The 24391-nt window shown below is 43.0% G+C and overlaps 1 protein-coding gene across 1 annotated transcript in view; it reads right to left on the minus strand.

Annotated features, from left to right (window-relative positions):
* Positions 1-554: 554 nt before the first annotated feature.
* The window catches only part of TXNDC15 (thioredoxin domain containing 15), a 39461-nt gene continuing 15624 nt past the window's right edge, over positions 555-24391 (minus strand). Inside the window, exon 5 of the mRNA XM_053717206.1 lies at positions 555-1324. Coding sequence (XP_053573181.1) covers positions 1128-1324 — 197 coding nt within the window. The 3' untranslated portion in view covers positions 555-1127. The remainder of the gene's footprint in view (positions 1325-24391) is intronic.

A 24391-nucleotide genomic window follows, 5' to 3' on the forward strand; every position in this document is an offset into this window, starting at 1 on the left:
AGAACAAAGCACATTTGAAAATAGAAGCAAATTTAAAAGTGTCTTAAAATGACATGCTCTATCTGAACCATGCCAGTTTAATTTTGATTTTTCTATCCCTTTGAGCAGGAAAACAAGCACAGGATGTTTTACCCTTGGTATGGATGTTAATTTAATGGTACTAGACCTGTCAAATTAAAGTCATTTTGTTTTCTTTTCTGTACCTATGAGGACTGTCTCTATCCACCAATAGAGCTCAGGGTGTTGTCCTTATCAGCTAGTGAGCAACTAGGTTGTGTACAAACAGTTCCTGTTAGTTTCAGTAACAAATATCGTTCATAGATTTACTCCCACTACATTCATGTGAGCAGTGCTCATGACATGTATATGCAGTGCTGAGAATCAATCCTGTAGTTAGTTCTGCTAAACATAGTCTCTCAATAGTGGAGTAGAGCTTTCCTAGTTTATAGGACTGTTAAATGTTCCAACATCAGCTCAAACTAACAAGGGAATAAAAGTGATATGACTCACCTGGTTTTACGGTCATTCATCAGTATCACATTAACAACACATAATCAGAGTCAGGAATTCTTACTTTTTATTTAATTGTTATCCTGCTGTCATGTTTAAGTTAATGTTATTCAAGCGACTTCAACTAGGTTACCATTTTTATAGGTAATGGACAAACTCATGAATTCCTGTAAAAATCAAAAAGGTCATCTTTTAGTACAAAATTAATTCATAACTTCTCTCTGCGGTCACTATGTTATCTGCTCCCATTTTGTTCACTGTACATCACCGTCCACTTTCTGTGATGTTATTTTTCTAATGGGAATTATATCCACAAACAAGAAAAGTCCTGTATTCCATGGAACAATAAAACAGATTCAAGCACTATTCATTTAAATTTCCGGACTTGAGTGCCAACAATAAAGGCACATGACAATATCCCTCTTGAATACTTGAACCAATATGACATTTCTGACGAAGCTGACTCAAAGGCAAGCAATATCTTATTTGTTTGTGGAATTTTCTACACATTGATAATCATCTAAAGTCTATAAATAACTGCAGTGTTTTATACATATAAGTCTCTTTCTTAGTGGAAACAATATTTGCAGGTGTTTCTTAAACATTACTATAATGCGTCATTCCTGGTGTTCATGTTCCTGACCAGGTATAAGCCAGCGAATACTCTCTGTCTGCACAGTTGCATATAATATGAAGATGGTAACATAAAGACAAGAGAATACAAGCAACCAGTCAATTCCTTCAATTGGTTCACAAGGTAGTGGGCCTTCACAGTCAGCTTCGGAAATGACTATATCCGGTTTAGCTTCAATGCCTAGAAGAAAAATATTAATGTAAAATTATTCAGTTCTATGCACTGTATGAAAAATAAAAAAGTACATGTAGATTTATAAGCAATTCTGCCCTTTAATTGATCTGCATGCTGAAAAAACAAACAAACTGAAAAGCTGTAGTATCTTGGAGGAGAAACTGCTGCCGCCACCACACTGATGAGACCCAAAAGCGTCTGGTGTTAGGTAAGTTGACTCAAGTGTTTCACCCTTTGTGGAGTTTAAAAGAGACACAAAAAGGCACTATGTGTGGTTTATTTATATATATATATTTTACCCGTCCAGGCATTATCCTTTTGTGGAGCCTGGTGCCGGCTGTGGTGTTGTTGTTCCCTAACTTTTGAGACATATGCAGTGCCTTTTTCTGTCTATTTTTAACTTGTATCTTTGTATGATGTTGCATTTGCTTGCTGTATTATTAAAACAGTTGGATACATATTTTTGTGCATTTGGAATGTACCACATTTCTGCCACTGAAACAGGCCAATTTTTTACGATCAATTATGAGAATGGACTTTAAATTAAAAGATGTGCTGAACTCCCTGTCTTTATTTAAGAACTCCTATATACCTTGGGTGTTCTGGCTCATCTCTCATCTGTGGGTGAGCTTTCTCTTTGCATTTATATTTGATTTATGGGTCTGCACCTATAAAGGTTACTACCTTGACATAAAGTCTAATCATTTTTCATGCTGCTTGTTCTGTGTGGTTGATATATATATATATATCCAAAAGAATTAAGAGAGAGCGCAAAAACAGTCCAAAGACACCTGCTCTTAAAAAGTGAATACATTTTAATATAATCCAATTGGATTATATTAAAATGTATTCACTTTTTAAGAGCAGGTGTCTTTGGACTGTTTTTGCGCTCTCTCTTAATTCTTTTGGATTTCTACATTTCTTTGGAGTGTTTGCAGACACTCTGATTAAGCAGCTGCAGCAGTTCAAGTCTCCCTGCATACACCCACTCTCCATTGTGCCGGGGAAGAGATCACAAGTTACACGCTGAGGATCGAGGATCAACTAACAGCGGTGACATACATTTGGGTAAACTGATTCATGTAGCGCTTAGGTTTGGTGTCTTTGTTCATAATATATATATATATATATATATATATATATATATATATATATATATATATATATATATATATATATATATATATATATATATATATATATACACACACACATACATATATTCCAAATGGATACACTCCATAAACAGTATCCACTTAATGCCACGGTGCTATATAACAATCCAAATAATGTAGCAAAAATAAGCACTCGCTAGTCTTTGTAATAAAACTTAACATTTAATGTAGAAAATTTAAAAGCAAAGCATAACGTTTCGAGACCACATTGGTCCCTTTGTCAAATGCCAAGTACAATCACCAAACAAACAATCTTACCTACTATAGCCCAATACACACCGCCTAATATACCCAACAGTGTCTAATTATCACATCCCCATCAGCTGAACAGGTGAACAGAGCTCCGACGCTGTTTGCGTTCCACAGAGCACATTGCGTTTCAGTGATGTCATCGTCACTTGACATTCACTTCCTGGTTCCGTATCGACGCTGACACGCTGCTCCTGACAGCTGTCATAATTAGCACACGTGTTAAAGAAAACATGCACGGCAGAACCATACAGTAGTGCCGTGTATGTACAATGTCTCATAGAGCGTCTGACCATGTATTAACAACAAGGGGTATGCATTATTAAAAAACTAATAAGAGACCTATGCTATATACATTATGAATATTAACATTATAAATATTAAAGGGACACTAAACCCAAATTTTGTCTTTTGTGATTCAGATAGACCATGCAATTTTAAGCAACTTTCTAATTTACTCCTGTTATCAATTTTTCTTCATTCTCTTGCTATCTTTATTTATAAAAGAAGGCATCTAAGCTTTTTTCTGGGTTCAGAACTCTGGACAGCACTTTTTTATTGGTGGATGAATTTATCCACCAATCAGCAAGGACAATCCAGGTTGTTCACCAAAAATGGTCCGGCATCTGAACTTACATTTTTGCATTTCAAATAAAGATACCAAGATAATGAAGACAATTTGATAATAGGAGTAAATTAGAAAGTTGCTTAAAATTTCATGCTCTATCTGAATCACGAAAGAAAAAAAAATTTGGGTTCAGTGTCCCTTTAACATTAATATGGATACTATATGTTCACAATTAATCAGATGTGCTTCATGACAAGCAAGTAATATGGTAGAAAACTCATGTTTAAGACCGAGGTACCAAGATGAGACAGAATTAGAACCAGAGACATTCTCATACCCACTGGGTATATAATAACCATCCGTTTAACCATTACAGTCTCGATAAAGCCAGATCCAAACTACTTGAGGTTTGACATCTTATGGTTATGTCTGAATACTATCTGTGTGTTTCAAGTATTCATGAATACTTGAAACACACAAGATAAGGTAAGGCGAATCACACTGCAAAGCCGAGAGTTCCGAAACTCTCCGAGCAGAAGAGATAGCAATAAGAAACAAAACCTTCCAAGATAGCAACTTAAAATCTGTGGAATGCATTGGCTCAAACAGTGCCTGCTGCTAAACTTTAAGAACAAGATTAAGGCTCAAAGGAGGAGCAACAGGTTTAAATAATTTTAAACTGATTCTAACCAGGGTCTGACAAAAAGATTTAACATCTGGCACATCCAACAGACGCTTGTGTAACAAAATAGATAATGCAGAAATCTGACCTTTCAGAGAACTGACTGACAACCCTTTCTCCAGACCTTCCTGGAGAAAAGACAAAATTCTAGGAATCCTGACCCTACTCCAAGAGTAGCCCTTAGATTCACACCAATAAAGATATTTACACCATACAGGCTTGTGAGCTTGGATCATGGTCTCAATGACCAACTCAGAAAATCCACGCTTAGACAGAACTAAGGGTTCAATCTCCAAACAGTCAGCTTCAGAGAAACGAGATTTGGATGGAGGAATGGACCCTGAGTTAGAAGGTCCTTCCTCAGAGGCAACCTCCAAGTCGGCCGAGAAGACATCTTCTCTAGGTCTGCATACTAGATCCTGCGAGACCATGCAGGAGCTATTAGAATTACTGATGCTCTCTCGTTTCATACGAGCAATAACTCGTGGAAGGAGCACAAACGGAGGAAACAGGTATGCTAGACCGAAATCCCAAAGAACCACAAGAGCATCTATCAGAGCGGCCTGAGGATCTCTTGACCTTGAACCGTACCTTGGAAGCTTGGGGTTCTGTCGAGACGCCATCAGATCCAACTCTGGCACCCCCCATTTGAGGGTTAACCTGGAGAACACATCCGGATGGAGAGCCCACCCCCCGGGATAAAATGTCTGTCTGCTCAGGAAATCTGCTTCCCAGTTGTCCACTCCAGGAATGTAGATAGACAACAATTGTGAGCTTCCGCTGAACTGAATAATCCATGCCACCTCCTTCATGGCTAAGGAACTCTGAGTTCCTCCCTGGTGGTTGATGTAAGCCACTGAGGTAATGTTGTCCGACTGAAACCTGAAAAACCAGGCTAAGGACAATTGAGGCCAAGCCATCAAACCATTGTAAATCGCTCTCAACTGCAAGATGTTTATGGGGAGAGCAGACTCCTCCCAAGTCCATAGTCCCTGCGCCTTTAACGAGTCCCAGACTGCTCTCCAGCCTAGCAGGCTGGCATCCATGGTCATAATCACCCAGAAAGGTCTCCGGAAGCATGTGCCCTGAGACACATGGTCCTGAGAAAGCCACCACGGGAGAGAGTCTCTTGTTGACTGGTCTAGATCTATCCTTTGAGACTGATCCGAATGGTATCCGTTCCATTGTCTGAGCATGCATAATTGTAGAGCTCTCAAATGGAATCGAGCGAAGGGAATGATGTTCATGGAAGCAACCATCAGATCAATTACCTCCATACATTGAGCCACTGATGGCCGAACAGTAGACTGAAGAGAGAGAATTTTGGATTTTCTGACCTCAGTCAGAAAAATTTTCATAGATAGGAAATCTATTATGGTCCCTAAGAAAACATCCCTTGTAGCTGGAACAAGGGATCTCTTTTCGAGAATCACTTTCCAACCATGGGAACGTAAAAAAAGACAACAAGATCTCTGTATGAGAGTTTGCTTGTTGAAAAGATGGCGCCTGAACCAATATGTCGTCCAGGTATGGTGCCACTGCAATTCCCTGAGACCTGATCATTGCCAAGAGAGCCCCGAGAACCTTTGAGAAAATTCTTGGAGCTGTGGCAAGGCCAAAACGGAAAAGCCACAAACTGAAAGTGTTTGTCTAGAAAGGCGAATCTCAGGAATTTGTGATGATCCCTGTGGATGGGAACATGAAGATACGCGTCCTTCAAGTCTATGGTCGCCATGAACTAACCCTCTTGGACCAAAGGCAGAATGGAACAAATGGTTTCCATTTTGAAGGACAGTACCCTGAGAAACTTGTAGAGGCACTTTAGGTCTAAAATGGGTAGAAAAGTTCCCTCTTTTTTGGGAACCACAAACATATTTGAATAGAATCCTAGACCCTGTTCCGTTACTGGAACAATCACTCCCAGGGAGGAAAGGTCCTGAACGCAGTTCAATATTGCGTCTCTTTTTACCTGGTCTGCAGATAATCTTGAAAGGTTGAATGTGCCCCTTGGGAGGGAAAGTTTTAAATTTTATTTTGTAACCCTGAGAGATACTATGTCCACAGCCCAAGGATCTGGGACATCTAGACTCCATGCTTGACAAAACAGGGAAAGTCTGCCCCCCACTTGATCCGAACCCGGACCGGAAGCCGACCCTTAATGCTGACTTAGAATCAGCTGAGTTTCTTTGATTGCTTCCCCTTATTCAAAGGCTGATTGGGCTTCCAAGAAGACTTGGACGAGGGAGAGGAAGACTTTTGACCTTTGAAGTTATGAAAGGGATGAAAATTACTATGACGTCTGTTCTTCTTGTCTTGCGGTAGAAAAAATCCTTTTCCACCCATAATTTTAGAAATCATTTCTGCCAAACCAGGTCCGAACAAGGTCTTCCCCTTGTAAGGAAGCGCCAGAAGCTTGGACTTAGAGGTAACATCAGCTGACCAATATTTTAGCCACAATGCCCTGCGTGCTAGGACAGTAAAGCCAGACATATTGGCTCCCAGTCTAATAACTTGCATGTTAGCATCAGAAATAAAGGAATTGGATAGTTTGAGAGCCTTAATCCTATCTTGTATCTCCTCCAATGGAGTCTCTAGTAAAATTGATTCAGACAAGGCGCCGCACCAATAAGATGCCGCACTTGCTACTGTGGCAATACAAACTGCAGGTTGCCATTGAAGAACTTTATGAACATACATCTTATTCAAATAAGTTTCCATCTTTTTGTCCATGGGATCCTTAAAGGAGCAGCTATCCTCTATAGGGATCATAGTTCTCGTAGCCAGAGTAGAAATAGCCCCTTCTACTTTAGGCACTGAGTGCCAAGAATCTTTAATGGAGTCAGCAACAGGAAACATCTTTTTAAATACGGGAGATGGGGAGAAAGGAATCCCTGGCTTCTCCCATTCCTGTGATATCTCCATCACACGGTCTGGGACAGGAAAAACTTCCACAGAGGAAGGAACATCATAGTATTTATTAAGTTTACTAGACTTCTTAGGGTTGACAATGATAGAAGTATCAGAGTCGTCCAAAGTAGCCAATACCTCCTTTAACAGTACACAAAGGTGTTCAAGCTTAAATCTGAAGTTTACTTCTTCAGTATCAGATGAAGGAATAATGCTGTCCGAATCTGAGATTTCACCCTCAGAGGCTACCGGCGTATCTTCCTCATTAGACTTATAAGGGAGGGCAACCTGCGTAGCAGTAAGTCGAACAGAAACCTTACTATCTGAATTTCTAATTTTCCTCTTGCGTTTTCCCAGCATAGGAAAAGCGGAAAATGCTGCAGAAGATACCTGTGCAGCAAAATCTGCAGACAAATAAACTCCTCCAGGAGGTTGAGAGGAACTGCAGGGCACTGTATGTGACGCCATAAAGGTTTGGGACATTTCAGGAGAAAGCTGTGGCATTGCCTGAACAGCATCATCCTGAGAGAGACATTGGGCTCAGAGGCCAACAATTTATCTTTAAATTGAAGTGTTCTAGCTAAGCATGCAGCACAGAGTTGCATAGGCAAAACAATTTGTGCCTCTAGGCATAACAAGCATTTGTCAAACACACAGAGTCTTGGTCCATGTCCATAATACTAAAAGAAAAAATTCCCAAAATGTAGAATTTTTATAAATACACTGTCACTTTAAGAATTTTTAGTACCACAATTTGGCTGCTCGAAGTCTCTAAAATCGATCGTATAATAGATTGACACTGAAGAGACTGAAATTCAATGACACCCCTCCGCTCCGTGAATATCCGACAGCAGAGAGATGTCACATGACCGGCAGAGAGAGGAAACTACGCAGCAAGTAAAAGGCACTCGTGTTCCTCTGCCTACAACATAAGATGCAAGTAGCTGCAGCTGGTTTCAAACTCAAGCAGTTTGTCAGTTAGCCTGTTCTAGCTAAGCAAGCAAAGAAAACCAACTGCCAAATTTTAAGTTTATACATAAATCCCTGTATAAAACATAAGCCACACACATACTAATAAAGTATTTCAACAAAATTAGCCCAAAAAGGAAAAACGTCCCAATAAAGGGAAGATTAACTCCTTGTCTCAGCATACATAATGTGCCTGCCCTCTGCCAAAGAAAATCCTGTATAAAGGATTTTAAAAATGTCCCCATCTACTGCATATGACATACTCTTCTGAAGTGCAAGTCTCCAAGACCTAGAAGACAAAAGCACTTACCTGCAGTCTAGCTGTCCAGGAGGAAGACAGCTCACAAGGCGTGAAAGGACACATACTACTTACAGAGACCTGTAGAAAAAGAAAGGAGTAACCAACTCTGGCTTTCTGTACCATGGGCAACAATGTGTTAGGAAACAAAGCAAGGACTACCTCACAACTTCCTAACTGCTTAAAAGCCACCACTACTGTACTGAAAGAGATTAACGTGGACTCGGGTAACCCCAAATCCGTGCTTGCAAGGAAAAGTACCCGAAAAAGGAATTCATTTCTTCAGACACCAACCTCACCTCCTCCATTGAGGCAAAGAGAATGACTGATTATGGATAGGGGAGTGACACTTAAAGGGACAGTCTACACCAGAATTTTTATTGTTTACAAAGCTAGATAATCCCTTTATTACCCATTCCCCAGTTTTGCATAACCAACACTGTTATATTAATATATGTTTTACCCTTGTATCTAAGCCTTTGCAGACTTCCCCTTATCTCAGAGCTTTTGATGGACATGCAGTGTAGCCAATCAGTGCAAACTCCTAAATAACTCCATGGGAGTGAGCACAATGTTATCTATATGACACACATGAACTAGTACTGTCTAAAAGCTCAGAGGTGGTTTTCAATGGTTTATAAATCAGATTGAGCCTACCTAAGTTTAGCTTTTCAAAAATACCACCAAGGGAACAAAGCAAATTTAATGATAAAAGTCAATTGGGAAGTTGTTTAAAATTGCATGCCCTATCTGAATCATGAAAGTTTAATTTTGTAATTTTGACTAGACTGTTCCTTTAACATCTTTGCTGTGGTGCTCTTTGCCTCCTCCTGCTGGCCAGGAGTGATATTCCCACTAGTAATTGAATGACGTCATGGACTCTCCATATCTTAGGAAAGAAATGTTATTTTATCATCTCAGATAAAAATCACACAAGAGATCTGTCTTTTTTCAACCTCATCTACTATGTTAAAAAGCTGTGTAGGGTGTGTGTCCAAGCAGCAACTCAGAGAATTAAGATCCTCAGAAACTCCTGCCGAGATTTCAATAATCTGACTATTGTCTTTACATTACAACATCCATAAAAGAAAAATGTATTTTCTTGTAGTAAATATCTTGTGGACTCATGCACTGCTAAATCTGCTGTGCTTATGACTTTGGATTTCCTGAGTGGACATCTCGGGTCTGTGGCAGCCAACTCTTAGGCTTTTCCATATTATCCTATAGAATATACCGTATAATCGTATTCATTCCGGGTCCTGTACTGGTTTAATTGTCTAATTGTTTATTTACCCTGGCCTTTCCCTTTTATAACCACGCCCATGCCTTATGTGCACTATTAGGGCAATATTCGTATAAGAGAGATACACTGTCCCCACACCGTTATATCAATAAATCACATAATATTTTAGATGTTTTTTAAAAAATCCCCCTTATGCTCGTTTCTTTAGTTTTTTTTAGGTCTGATTTCAGATGCTATATTACATAACATATATTTTAACCACTAACTCCTACACTGTCACCTTGCTCACCCCCAGTGAATATTATTCTGCATTACTTTTACACTAATAATAGCCCAAGCTCGCTTTCTTTTCGGATGTTTTGGGGCTCTATTTTATCAATAATATCCTTAAAATGTTTGTGATATCACCTTTAGTGTGTGTGTTTTTTGTTGTTTATTTTAGTTTTATATAGAATTTTTTCCTTTTACCCTGGGGCCCCTCAAGTTACCCTGGGTAATATTTATCCAGAGATGGCCCCTATTTTTATTATTATTCTGGTTACATATTATAATTTATATTAGTGGAATTTTCTCTATTACACCCCTTAGTTTTTCATTCTTAAGGCTCATGAGTGGCCTTCTACAGCTAAAAAGGGAAAAAACTGAATTTATACTTACAGATAAATTTCTTTCAGGTTGAAGAGAGTCCATAGGTGTCCATAACGTGGGATATATTTATTTCCACTAGGAGGAGGTCAATCCCTCCCACCTCCTCTCCCCACTCAGTTTACATATAGCCGAGCAGATAGAAAAGGTAGGAAAGACAAAGCAAGTTTAAGAGGTGCAAATAAGTAGAAAGAGAGTCCATGTTTAGGATGGGTGGTACAAAATGATTGCAGTTCCTATTTGCCAGACACTGCAGCATGAAGGACTTTCCTGCCAACAGCTTTGGAAGAAGCATAAATATAAAAATAATAAATTTAGAAGAGGTATGAAGAGAAGACCAAGTTGCCGCCTTGCAAATCTGTTCCAAGGAGCCAACATTTTTTAAGGTCCAAGAAAGCCTTACGAATAGTCTAATTTAGCCATGATGCCAAGGCCATCACTTTAAACTTTTGACCCTTTCTGGAACCTTAAAAAGTAAACAAACAAGCTGGAAGTCTGTAGAAAGTCTTTAGTAGCCTGAAGATAAGACTTAAAGGCTCTGACTAAATCCAAATTGTGAAGTAGGTGTTCCTTACGGTTAGAAGGATTTGGGCGCAGAGAAGGAACAACAATTTCCTGAAGACACTACCTTCAGAAGAAAAACAGAATTTATGCTTACCTGATAAATTACTTTCTCCAACGGTGTGTCCGGTCCACGGCGTCATCCTTACTTGTGGGAATATCTCTTCCCCAACAGGAAATGGCAAAGAGTCCCAGCAAAGCTGGCCATATAGTCCCTCCTAGGCTCCGCCCACCCCAGTCATTCGACCGTCAGGAGGAAAAATATAGGAGAAACCATATGGTACCGTGGTGACTGTAGTTAGAGAAAATAATTCATCAGACCTGATTAAAAAACCAGGGCGGGCCGTGGACCGGACACACCGTTGGAGAAAGTAATTTATCAGGTAAGCATAAATTCTGTTTTCTCCAACATTGGTGTGTCCGGTCCACAGCGTCATCCTTACTTGTGGGAACCAATACCAAAGCTTTAGGACACGGATGAAGGGAGGGAGCAAATCAGGTTACCTAAACGGAAGGCACCACGGCTTGCAAAACCTTTCTCCCAAAAATAGCCTCCGAAGAAGCAAAAGTATCAAATTTGTAAAATTTGGCAAAAGTGTGCAGTGAAGACCAAGTCGCTGCCTTGCATATCTGGTCAACAGAAGCCTCGTTCTTGAAGGCCCATGTGGAAGCCACAGCCCTAGTGGAGTGAGATGTGATTCTTTCAGGAGGCTGCCGTCCGGCAGTCTGATAAGCCAATCGGATGATGCTTTTAAGCCAAAAGGAAAGAGAGGTAGAAGTCGCTTTTTGACCTCTCCTCTTACCAGAATAGACAACAAACAAAGAAGATGTTTGTCTGAAATCTTTTGTAGCCTCTAAATAGAATTTTAGAGCACGGACTACGTCCAAATTGTGTAACAAACGTTCCTTCTTTGAAACTGGATTCGGACATAAAGAAGGTACAACTATCTCCTGGTTAATATTCTTGTTAGAAACAACCTTTGGAAGAAAACCAGGCTTAGTACGCAAAACCACCTTATCTGCATGGAACACCAGATAGGGCGGAGAACACTGCAGAGCAGATAACTCTGAAACTCTTCTAGCAGAAGAAATAGCAACCAAAAACAAAACTTTCCAAGATAGTAACTTAATATCTATGGAATGTAAAGGTTCAAACGGAACCCCTTGAAGAACTGAAAGAACTAGATTTAGACTCCAGGGAGGAGTCAAAGGTCTGTAAACAGGCTTGATCCTAACCAGAGCCTGAACAAATGCTTGAACATCTGGCACAGCTGCCAGTCTTTTGTGTAGTAAGACAGATAAAGCAGAGATCTGTCCCTTTAGAGAACTTGCAGATAATCCTTTCTCCAAACCTTCTTGTAGAAAGGAGAGAATCTTAGGATTTTTTTATCTTATTCCATGGGAATCCTTTGGATTCACACCAACAGATATATCTTTTCCATATTTTATGGTAAATCTTTCTAGTTACCGGTTTTCTGGCCTGAACCAGAGTATATCACAGAATCTGAAAACCCACGCTTTGATAGAATCAAGCGTTCAATCTCCAAGCCGTCAGCTGGAGGGAGACCAGATTTGGATGTTCGAATGGACCCTGAACAAGAAGGTCCTGTCTCAAAGGTAGCTTCCATGGTGGAACCAATGACATATTCACCAGGTCTGCATACCAAGTCTTGCGTGGCCACGCAGAAGCTATCAAGATCACCGAGGCCCTCTCCTGTTTGAGCCTGGCTACCAGCCTGGGAATGAGAGGAAACGGTGGAAATACATAAGCTAGGTTGAAGGTCCAAGGTGCTACTAGTGCATCTACTAGAGTCGCCTTGGGATCCCTGGATCTGGACCCGTAGCAAGGAACCTTGAAGTTCTGACGAGACGCCATCAGATCCATGTCTGGAATGCCCCATAATTGAGTTAGGTGGGCAAAGATCTCCGGGTGGAGTTCCCACTCCCCCGGATGGAATGTCTGACGACTCAGATAATCCACTTCCCAGTTTTCCACACCTGGGATGTGGATCGCAGATAGGTGGCAGGAGTGATCCTCCGCCCATTGAATTATTTTGGTCACTTCTTTCATCGCCAGGGAACTCCTTGTTCCCCCCTGATGATTGATATACGCAACGGTCGTCATGTTGTCTGATTGGAATCTTATGAATCTGGCCTTTGCTAGCTGAGGCCAAGCCCTGAGAGCATTGAAGATCGCTCTTAGTTCCAGAATGTTTATCGGGAGAAGAGACTCTTCCCGAGACCATAGTCCCTGAGCTTTCAGGGATTCCCAGACCGCGCCCCAGCCCACTAGACTGGCGTCGGTCGTGACAATGACCCACTCTGGTCTGTGGAAGCTCATTCCCTGGGATAGATGGTCCAGGGTCAGCCACCAACGGAGTGAATCTCTGGTCTTCTGATCTACTTGAATCATTGGAGACAAGTCTGTATAGTCCCCATTCCACTGTTTGAGCATGCACAGTTGTAATGGTCTTAGATGAATTCGTGCAAAAGGAACTATGTCCATTGCTGCAACCATCAACCCTACTACTTCCATGCACTGCGCTATGGAAGGACGTGGAACAGAATGAAGAACTTGACAAGTGCTTAGAAGTTTTGACTTTCTGACCTCTGTCAGAAAAATCCTCATTTCTAAGGAATCTATTATTGTTCCCAAGAAGGGAACTCTTGTTGACGGGGACAGAGAACTTTTTTCTATGTTCACCTTCCATCCGTGTGATCTGAGAAAGGCCAGAACGATGTCTGTATGAGCCTTTGCTGTTGACAGGGACGACGCTTGTATTAGAATGTCGTCCAAGTATGGTACTACTGCAATGCCCCTCGGTCTTAGAACCGCTAGAAGGGACCCTAGTACCTTTGTGAAAATCCTTGGAGCAGTGGCTAACCCGAATGGGAGGGCCACAAACTGGTAATGTTTGTCCAGAAAGGCGAACCTTAGGAACTGATGATGTTCTTTGTGGATAGGAATATGTAGGTACGCATCCTTTAGATCCACGGTAGTCATAAATTGACCTTCCTGGATAGTGGGTAGAATCGTTCGAATGGTTTCCATCTTGAACGATGGTACCCTGAGAAATTTGTTTAGGATCTTCAAATCCAAAATTGGTCTGAAAATCCCTCTTTTTTGGGAACTACGAACAGATTTGAATAAAATCCCATTCCTTGTTCCTTTATTGGAACTGGGTGTATCACTCCCATCTTTAACAGGTCTTCTACACAATGTAAGAACGCCTGTCTCTTTATTTGGTTTAAGGATAAGTGAGACATGTGGAACCTTCCCCTTGGGGGTAGTTCCCTGAATTCCAGAAGATAACCCTGAGAAACTATTTCTAGTGCCCAGGGATCCTGAACATCTCTTGCCCAAGCCTGAGCAAAGAGAGAGAGTCTGCCCCCTACTAGATCCGGTCCCGGATCGGGGGCTACTCCTTCATGCTGTTTTGTTAGCAGCAGCAGGCTTCTTGGCCTGCTTACCCTTGTTCCAGCCTTGCATAGGCTTCCAGGCTGGTTTGGGCTGTGAGGCATTACCCTCTTGCTTAGAGGATGCAGAATTAGAGGCCGGTCCGTTCCTGAAATTGCGAAAGGAACGAAAATTAGACTTATTCTTGGCCTTGAAAGGCCTATCTTGAGGAAGGGCGTGGCCCTTTCCCCCAGTGATGTCTGAGATAATCTCTTTCAATTCTGGTCCAAATAGAGTTTTACCTTTGAAAGGGATGTTAAGCAATTTTGTCTTGGATGATACATCCGCTGACCAAGACTTTAGCCAAAGCGCTCTGCGCGCCACAATTGGAAACCCTGAATTTTTCGCCGCTAATCTAGCTAATTGCAAAGCGGCATCTAAAATAAAAGAGTTAGCCAACTTAAGTGCGTGAACTCTGTCCATAACCTCCTCATATGGAGTCTCTCTACTGAGCGACTTTTCTAGTTCCTCGAACCAGAACCACGCTGCTGTAGTGACAGGAACAATGCACGAAATGGGTTGTAGAAGGTAACCTTGCTGTACAAAAATCTTTTTAAGCAAACCTTCCAATTTTTTATCCATAGGATCTTTGAAAGCACAACTATCCTCGATAGGAATAGTAGTGCGCTTGTTTAGAGTAGAAACTGCCCCCTCGACCTTAGGGACTGTCTGCCATTTGTCCTTTCTGGGGTCGACCATAGGAAATAATTTCTTAAATATAGGGGGGGGGGACAAAAGGTATGCCGGGCTTCTCCCACTCCTTATTCACTATGTCCGCCACCCGCTTGGGTATAGGAAAAGCGTCGGGGTGCACCGGAACCTCTAGAAACTAGTCCATCTTGCATAATTTCTCTGGAATGACCAAGTTGTCACAATCATCCAGATTAGATAACACCTCCTTAAGCAGTGCGCGGAGATGCTCTATGTAGCGGAGAGCAATATTAAAATACTCCCAATAACCGGACGAAACACAGTTTGGGAGTCAATAACTCACGACCCAGCCAGTTTTCAGGTTTAAAACAGAATGTTGTAGATTAGATGGATGGAACACGCCTTTTGACATGATACAATAGAATACCTTGCTCAAGCTGATAACAACTTAACCACAGGACACACACTTGGCTCTTCTTATCACTAAGGCGTCGTCTCTCTAGATGTGATTGAACAATGGAATGGTAATCACTAGCTTTAATGAAAGTACACAATAGCTGAGACTAGTAACCTTGTCGTTCAAGAATAGTCTTCTTAAAGCTAAACACATTTAACTCCTTCAGTACTGCCAGAAGGGTCTGTCACATCTACATAGCACACAATACAGCCTATAGACAACCTTTCTTACATTATAGTCCAGAAGTGGCTAGGTTTGCCACAATGCTCCCCCAGAACCAAGCCGGCATACACAGTCTGATCCCAACGGATCGGCTTGGGGATGTCCGGGGAAGCACTCACAGATCACTTTTCAAGTTCAGTTTGTCTGGACAACCCGTCGGCGTTACCGTTTTGTTTCCCTGGGCGGTAATGGATGGTAAAGTCGAAGGGCTGCAGCGCCAAACTCCAGCGCAGCAGCCTGGCATTGTCCCCGGCCACACGGTTCAGCCACACCAACGGGTTGTGATCTGTGAGTAAGGAAAAAGGTTGTCCATACAGGTACGGCTGCAACTTTTTGAGGGCCCACACCACGGCCAGGCATTCTTTTTCGATGGCGGCGTAGCTTACTTCACGGGGCAACAACTTTCGGCTCAAGTAAGCTACGGGGTGTTCTCCGCCATCTGCTCCAACTTGGCTCAGCACTGCCCCCACTCCAAACATCGAAGCGTCTGTGTGAACAAGAAATCTTTTAGTTGGATCGGGTGCAGCAAGTACAGGCGCATTAGTTAGAGCCGTCTTTAGTTGTTGGAATGCCTGCTCACACTCTGGGGCCCAAGTAACTTGTCGGGGAAGGTTCTTACGTGTCAAGTCAGTCAGGGGTTTGGCTAGGGCACTATAATTGGGCACGAACTTTCTGTAGTACCCCGCCGTGCCTAAAAATGCCAGTACTTGGGTCTTGGTCCTAGGGGTGGGCCACTTAGCAACAGCTTCAATTTTGGCCGGTTCGGGTTTCTGGTGCCCGCTCCCCACCCGGTGGCCTAAATACTGCACTTCTGCCATCCCGATATGGCATTTACTAGGTTTCAGGGTCAGCCCTGCCTCCCCTATACGGTCAATAACTGCTCCTATATGCTGTAGGTGTTCTGCCCAGTTCTGGCTATATATGGCAATATCGTCCAGGTATGCGCAGGCATACTCCTGGAACCCGTCCAGTAGCCGATCTACCATCCTTTGAAAGGTCGCCGGAGCGTTCTTCATCCCGAAAGGCATGACCCGAAATTGGTATAGGCCAAACGGGGTGACAAACGCTGACTTGGGGACGGCGTCATCGGCTAGCGGGATTTGCCAGTATCCCTTGCATAAGTCTATGGTCGTAAGATACTGTCCCCTAGCCATTTTATCCAGCAACTCGTCTATCCGGGGCATCGGATAGGCATCAGACACCATTTTGTCATTTAGCCTCCGGTAGTCAACACAGAAGCGTGTGGTGCCGTCTTTCTTGGGTACCAACACTACCGGGGATGCCCAGGGGCTGTCGGAAGGTTCGATAACCCCTAGTTGCAACATCTCGTCAATTTCTGCCTTCATGTGTGCCTTGACTGCTTCAGGGACACGATACGGGGTCTGCCGCATAGGTAGCTGCCCCGGGGTTTCAACTCGGTGAGTGGCCAGCGGGGTGTACCCAGGTAAGTGGGAGAAGATAGCCCCTTTAGCTACTATCAACTCCTGTACCTGGGCACGCTCCGAAGGGCTTAGCCGCTCCCCCAGCTGAACACCCCTGGAGGGCTCTATCTGGTCCTCTGATTCTAATAGGTCAGGGAGAGGCAGATTCTCCTGATCCTCAGAGGCCGAGGCGCATATTGCCGCCACGTCCTCCATCCTCTCATGGTAGGGTTTGAGCATGTTCACATGAAGCATGCGTCGCTTCCCTACCCCTGAGCAGGGGCCAATCACATAGGTAGTGTCGCATCGCTGCTCTACGACCTGGTATGGGCCTTGCCAGACGGCCTGCAGCTTGTCGGTGCGTACAGGTTTTAAAATTAAAACTTTCTGCCCCACTTGAAAGCTGCGATCCCTGGCTCCCCTATCGTACCAGCGGCGCTGGCGTTGTTGAGCCACCTGGAGGTTGGTACGTACAGCCTGGGTTAATGCCTCCAGTCGGTCCCTGAACTCCAGCACGTAAGATACAATGGGTTTACCATCGGGGCTACTCTCTCGCTCCCAATGCTCCCTAATGAGGTTTAATGGCCCCCGCACCCTTCTCCCAAATAGCAATTCGAAGGGGGAAAAACCTGTCGACTCTTGGGGTACCTCCCTATATGCGAAAAGCAGATGGGGTAGGTAGCGCTCCCAGTCCTTATGAGTCTCGCCAAATGTACGGAGCATCTGTTTTAAAGTCCCATTAAATCTCTCACATAACCCATTGGACTGGGGATGGTAGGCTGAGTTAATTATGGGTCTAACACCACATACCCTCCAAAGTTGTTGGGTCACCTCTGCGGTAAACTGGGTTCCCCTATCTGATATTATCTCCTGGGGGAACCCTACCCGGGAAAATATTTTTATTAAGGCTTCAGCTACCGTCTCTGCATGGATGTTGGAGAGCGCAATGGCCTCGGGGTACCTAGTGGCATAGTCCACTACGGTTAAAATGTACCTCTTCCCGGAGGGACTGGGCTTGGGTAGAGGCCCTACGATATCTACTGCTACCCTGCTAAAGGGTTCCTCAATAATGGGTAACGGGCATAATTTAGCCTTAGGGCGGTCACCTCGTTTGCCTACTCGTTGGCACACGTCACAGGAGGTGCAATATTGCCGTACATCTTTAGAGATCCCAGGCCAGAAAAAGGCGTGGGTCAATCTGTAGCGGGTGCGAGTCATTCCCAGGTGGCCTGACAGGGGAATGTCATGAGCTATCCTGAGCAGTTCCTGCCTATACTTCTGGGGTACTACCAGTTGCTTAGTGGTCACGGTGACTGCGCTGCCTACCCCCCGTTCGGCTATGCGGTACAATAACCCTTTCTCCCAGACGTACCGTTCCCCTTCTAACCCAGCCTGATCGGTGTTCCCTTTATCCCGGTATGCCTGCAGCGTGGGGTCAGCTTTCACCTCCGCCTCAAATTGGGTGGGGGTATCCCAAGTCATATGTGTCAAGGGGGTGTCATGGTCTCTTACCTGAGCCTCGTGGTGAGCTGGTGGGGCCGTAGTGCGTGCCTGCTGCCGGGTGGTTACTGGGTGGACCTCCTGATGTGGAGCCTGAGGTACAAAAGCAGAGGTCATCTGACCCAGGTCATTCCCCAGTACAACATCCGCTGGTAGGTTTTGCATTAAGCCCACTTCTACCATGCCCTCCCCTGCACCCCAATCCAAATGAATCTTAGCAGTGGGCAATCTGTATACTGCTCCCCCTGCCACTCGTACTGCCACGGATCCGCCCGTGTGTGCTGTATCTGGCACCAAATGGGGAGCTATCAGGGTTAAAGTAGCTCCCGAATCCCGAAGTCCCTGGACCTCCTTCCCCTCCACGGTCACCAGCTGACGGTGATGTTGCCGGTTATCGGTGGCTCGGACCGACATCACCTCATGCAGAATTCCCAGGGGTTCCCCGGCTGGGGTGCTCAACCCCTCATGAGCGGCTGGCTCCGTTTGGTAATGGTGAGCAGCCGCCCTTGGGGCCAGGTTCTGTCTGACCTGGTTCCAAGCTTGTCTGCTCCGATTTTGGGTGCACTCACGTGCCATATGTCCCCACTGCTTGCAGGTGTGGCATTGTATATTCGCCCGTCCATTGTATCGTGAGGGGGGTGGTGGATTCCCTGGGGCTGGACGAAACGGTGCCGCTGTGGGGTTGTTAGACTGTAGAGGACTGGGCTGTCCTGTGGGTCGAGTGTACGTCTTAGGTAGTAGTCCATGGTGCCTCCTGGCGTCAAAATGCTGGTCTGCTAATCTGGCTGCTTCGGTTAACGTGAGGGGTTTTCGATCTCTCACCCATTCTTGGGCTTCTGGGGACAAGCCGTTAAAGAATTGCTCCAACAGCATCAGTTGTCGCAATTCTTCCATGGTGGTAGCTTGGCTGGCCTGTATCCACCCCTGAGATGCTTGATCCAGCTTGTGGGCCCACTCTGCATGGGAATCTCTTTCTGGCTTGCGCAGGCCTCTAAACTTGCGCCGGTATGCCTCTGGGGTAATGGCATATCTTTCCAAGATTGCGCTCTTCACTTTAGCGTAATCCTTGCTGTCCTCCCTGGGTACAGCGCGATACGCTTCCGCTGCCCTACCGGCTAGCTTGCCTGCTAGCACCGGCACCCATACGGACTGCTCTAACTCATGTAACTCACACAGTCTCTCAAAATCCTGTAAATACCCATCGATCTCATCCTTCTCCTCACAAAACATTTTAAAGGCATGGTATGGGATTTTGGGTCTTACTGGGTTACTGAGTGCTTCCGAAATGGATTCTGCTCGGGAGGATGCATTCCGCGGACTGTGTGCCATCACGTACTCCTGCACATCTGCCATTACCACGGATAGCATGTCCCGTGGTACAGGTTGGGGTAAAAATTCCAGCCTGGTCCTCATTTCCCTCTGGTATAGGGTCTCCTCCATGGCTGCTGGAGGCGTAGCGCTGCGAGCTCTGTCTCCCTCCATCAGCTCTGCAATTAATATAGCCTTGGGTTTGCTGCTGGCTATCTTTCCCCTGGCTTCTAGCAGTTCCTTTAACGTTTGTCTCTTTAGCTTAGAATAATCCGTCTCCATTCACTTCGGTAGTCGGTTCTTTCACTGTATTCTGCTTGCCATTCCCTTTTCTTATTCGGCAGTTACAATTGCACGAATTGCGCTTTTCGGCTGTAAGGTCTGATCCCAACGCTTGCCACCAATTGTAGCGGAGAGCAATATTAAAATACTCCCAATAACCGGACGAAACACAGTTTGGGAGTCAATAACTCACGACCCAGCCAGTTTTCAGGTTTAAAACAGAATGTTGTAGATTAGATGGATGGAACACGCCTTTTGACATGATACAATAGAATACCTTGCTCAAGCTGATAACAACTTAACCACAGGACACACACTTGGCTCTTCTTATCACTAAGGCGTCGTCTCTCTAGATGTGATTGAACAATGGAATGGTAATCACTAGCTTTAATGAAAGTACACAATAGCTGAGACTAGTAACCTTGTCGTTCAAGAATAGTCTTCTTAAAGCTAAACACATTTAACTCCTTCAGTACTGCCAGAAGGGTCTGTCACATCTACATAGCACACAATACAGCCTATAGACAACCTTTCTTACATTATAGTCCAGAAGTGGCTAGGTTTGCCACACTCTAATTTAAATTTAAATGTCACAACATCAGGTTCAGCTTGTTGAGAAATTTTTCCTGAATCTGAAATTTCCCCATCTGACAAAACCTCCCTCATGGCCACTTCAGATTGGTGTGAGGGAATGACAGAACAATTATCATCAGCGCCCTCCTGCTCTTCAGTGTTTAAAACAGAGCAATCGCGCTTTCTCTGATATGCAGGCATTTTGGATAAAATATTTGCTATGGAGTTATCCATTACAGCCGTCAATTGTTGCATGGTAATAAGCATTGGCGCGCTAGATGTACTAGGGGCCTCCTGCGTGGGCAAAACTGGTGTAGACACAGTAGGAGATGATGTAGTATCATGTCTACTCCCCTCATCTGAGGAATCATCTTGGGCAATTTCATTATCTGTGGCAGTACTGTCCTTACTTTGTTTGGACGCTATGGCACAATTATCACACAATTTTAAATGGGGAGACACATTGGCTTTCATACATATAGAGCATAACTTATCCGAAGGCACAGACATGTTAAACAGGCTTAAACTTGTCAATAAAGCACAAAAAACGTTTTAAAACAAAACCGTTACTGTCTCTTTAAATTTTAAACAGAAACACTTTATTATTGAATATGTGAAAAAGTATGAAGGAATTGTTCAAAAATTACCAAAATGTCACCACAGTGTCTTAAAGCATTAAGAGTATTGCACACCAATTTTCAGAGCTTTAACCCTTAAAATAACGGAATCGGAGCCGTTTACAAATTTAACCCCTATACAGTCCCATCTACAGCCTTTGCTGAGACCTAACCAAGCCCAGAGGGGAATACGATACCAAATGACGCCTTCTAGAAACTTTTCCAGCTACTTTCAGATCCTCACACATGCATCTGCATGTCTTGCTCTCAAAAACAACTGCGCAGTAATGGCGCGAAAATGAGGCTCAGCCTACAACTGGGAAGGCCCTCCCTGACTGGAAAAGGTGTCTAACATAGTGCCTGCCGTTAAAAAACGTTCCCCAAGTTTATAAATGTGAATTATCAGCATAAACATGTATAAAATGTCCAAATAAAGCAATCGATTTAGCCCATAAAAATGTCTACCAGCTTTATAGCCCATATTAAGCCCTTTATTCTGTTTGAGACTAAGAAAATGGCTTACCGGTCCCCATGAGGGGAAATGACAGCCTTCCAGCATTACACAGTCTTGTTAGAAATATGGCTAGTCATACCTTAAGCAGAAAAGTCTGCTAACTGTTTCCCCCAACTGAAGTTACTTCATCTCAACAGTCCTATGTGGAAACAGCAATCGATTTTAGTTACTGTCTGCTAAAATCATTTTCCTCTAACAAACAGAAATCTTCATCCTTTTCTGTTTCAGAGTAAATAGTACATACCAGCACTATTTTAAAATAACAAACACTTGATAGAAGAATAAAAAACTACATTTAAAACACCACATACTCTTAACCATCTCCGTGGAGATGTTGCCTGTGCAACGGCAAAGAGAATGACTGGGGTGGGCGAAGCCTAGGAGGGACTATATGGCCAGCTTTGCTGGGACTCTTTGCCATTTCCTGTTGGGGAAGAGATATTCCCACAAGTAAGGATGACGCCGTGGACCGGACACACCAATGTTGGAGAAATCATATTTAGTCCGGAGGACCACTTTATCTTGATGAAAAATCAAGAAGGGGTGATCAGAAGACAGGGCAGATAATTCAGAAGCTCTAGCGGAAGAAATGGCGAGAAGAAAGAGAACCCTCCATGACATAACTTTAGATCCCAAGAGTGCATAGGTTAAAAGGAGGTACCTTGCAGAACAGAAAGAACCCGATTCAAATTCCAAGATGGAGATATTGGACTAATAAAAGGGTGAATTCTCACCAAGGCTTGGAAAAAAGTTTAAACATCAGGTAATATGACCATTTTTTTGTGGCCCTTATCTAGTCCATCTTAAAAGAACTGAAGAATTCTAGGGATTCTAAAAGATTTCCAAGAGAAACCTCTAGAACACCAAAATAAGCAAGCTTTCCAAATCTTATGATACATTTTCTGAGTGACAGGATTTCTGGCTTGCAGTAAAGTATAAATACCCTCAATCAAGAGAATATCTACTGTTGCTTTACAAAAGTACAGCTAAATTAGCAACTATAAAACAGAATGCAAAAATACATCTAATCTATGATCATTAAAAACAATTAGGAAACAAATATTGCACTTATATGATCATACACAGTGATGAAAAGTATAGTATCAGAATACACAATACAAATTTAAAACAAATACAAAATTACTTAATGACTTGTTAAAAATCCATAAACCGAAAGAGTCCCACAACAAGGCTTCCGAGTGCTATTGAAGATGGCGATGCCAGGAGGGCTGGAATTTAAAGAGATTCCAATGACTAAGATTTAAGCCATAAAACAGCAATGGACATATTTTTACATCAATTTTGATGATGATGTCAAAGACTGCATCACAAATGAAATCATTAGCCATTTAAGGGCCTTAATGCAGTTGGCAATATCCTCATAAGATTGATCAGAAACCATCTGAGAAAGAGAATTACACCAGAAGGACGCAGCAGCAGCCACACAGGTGATTGCTACTGCAGGTCTAAGCTGATGAGCCGTTATAGAGAATAATTTCCTAATCAAGGACTCAGATTTGAGATCCACTGGATCCCTAGCTAAGGTGGAAATAGCTACATCAACCTTAGGAACTACTTCTCAGGCTGTTAAATTCTTCTCTGAAAGTTGATACTTTTTTTTTTTTTAACCTGTTTGAGGGTGCAAAAGGAATGTGTAACCAAGTCTTGCTTAAAAAGCCTTAGGCACCCCGTTCATTGAATCACTAGCAGCGTGGGAACAGTACCTGGGAAAAAAGAAAAAAATTAACTATATTGAACCAGAGGGAACCACATGGCCCTCAAAGTATAACATGCCTAAAAACTTCACACAGACTGCACTAGACTAGGAGCTATAATAAAATGTACATTTCAATAACTTTATGAGAGTTACAGAGACACAGAGAGCTGTGATGCTGCACTTATTATTGTTTATTGTTAATTTTATTAAGAATGGAATCCACACTGTAACATTTATAATGTATTCAAGAATAACTGTAATGCATTGTTGCTTACTCCTTTGGATTCTTAATAAAAAGAAGTTGGAGAAAAAAAAAAAGCCTTAGGCACTTTAGGCGAAGCTTTAAAAGTTGATTCAACTTATTTAGAGGTTTGGAATCCTCTGGATTCAGCTCTGATAGTTCCAAGGTATTCAAAACTTTCTGAAGTAGGAAGCGAATATAGTCCACTTTAAATTTAAACGTGGAATCAGCCTCAGGTATAGGTTCAAGGCCGTCAGAGGAGACTTTACCCTCAGAACGAAAATTAAGCGAGTCAGAGCTTTGTAAGGTTGGTGGTAACGGAGCCTTGGGGATAGGACCCTGCATATGACAGGTATTGTGAGGTAAATATCCTGATTTTCGCTTATGCGTACTTTGTTTGGGGATAGATGCTAAATTTTCTGTCATAGTCTTATAAAGACTAGATTGTGGCGGCGTTTCCCCGGGCCACAAAAAAACAGACATGGGAACTAATTGTCTACCAGGTGTAATACTGACAGGATTATGACTTGCGAATTGGAGATGTGGGACACAATTAGTACATAACTGGTTAATTTGGTCCATTTTAACAGTTTTGCATAACAAACATGGAAACTGCATTATGTTTTTGGGCTGCAGTATGTTCACTAGTGGTCCCTTCTAATCTGTCAGTCAAATGAAGTGGGGGTACATACATTACTGAAAAATAATAAGCAAAACTGCAGGTAATTGAAAATAAATATATATTCCAAAACTTAAAAAAAACACACCTCAGAACCCAAGAGAAAAAAAAAAACCCTCAAAAGATATTCCCTCAGA

The sequence above is a fragment of the Bombina bombina genome, chromosome 6, assembly GCF_027579735.1.
Source record: "Bombina bombina isolate aBomBom1 chromosome 6, aBomBom1.pri, whole genome shotgun sequence".
NCBI lineage: Eukaryota > Metazoa > Chordata > Amphibia > Anura > Bombinatoridae > Bombina > Bombina bombina.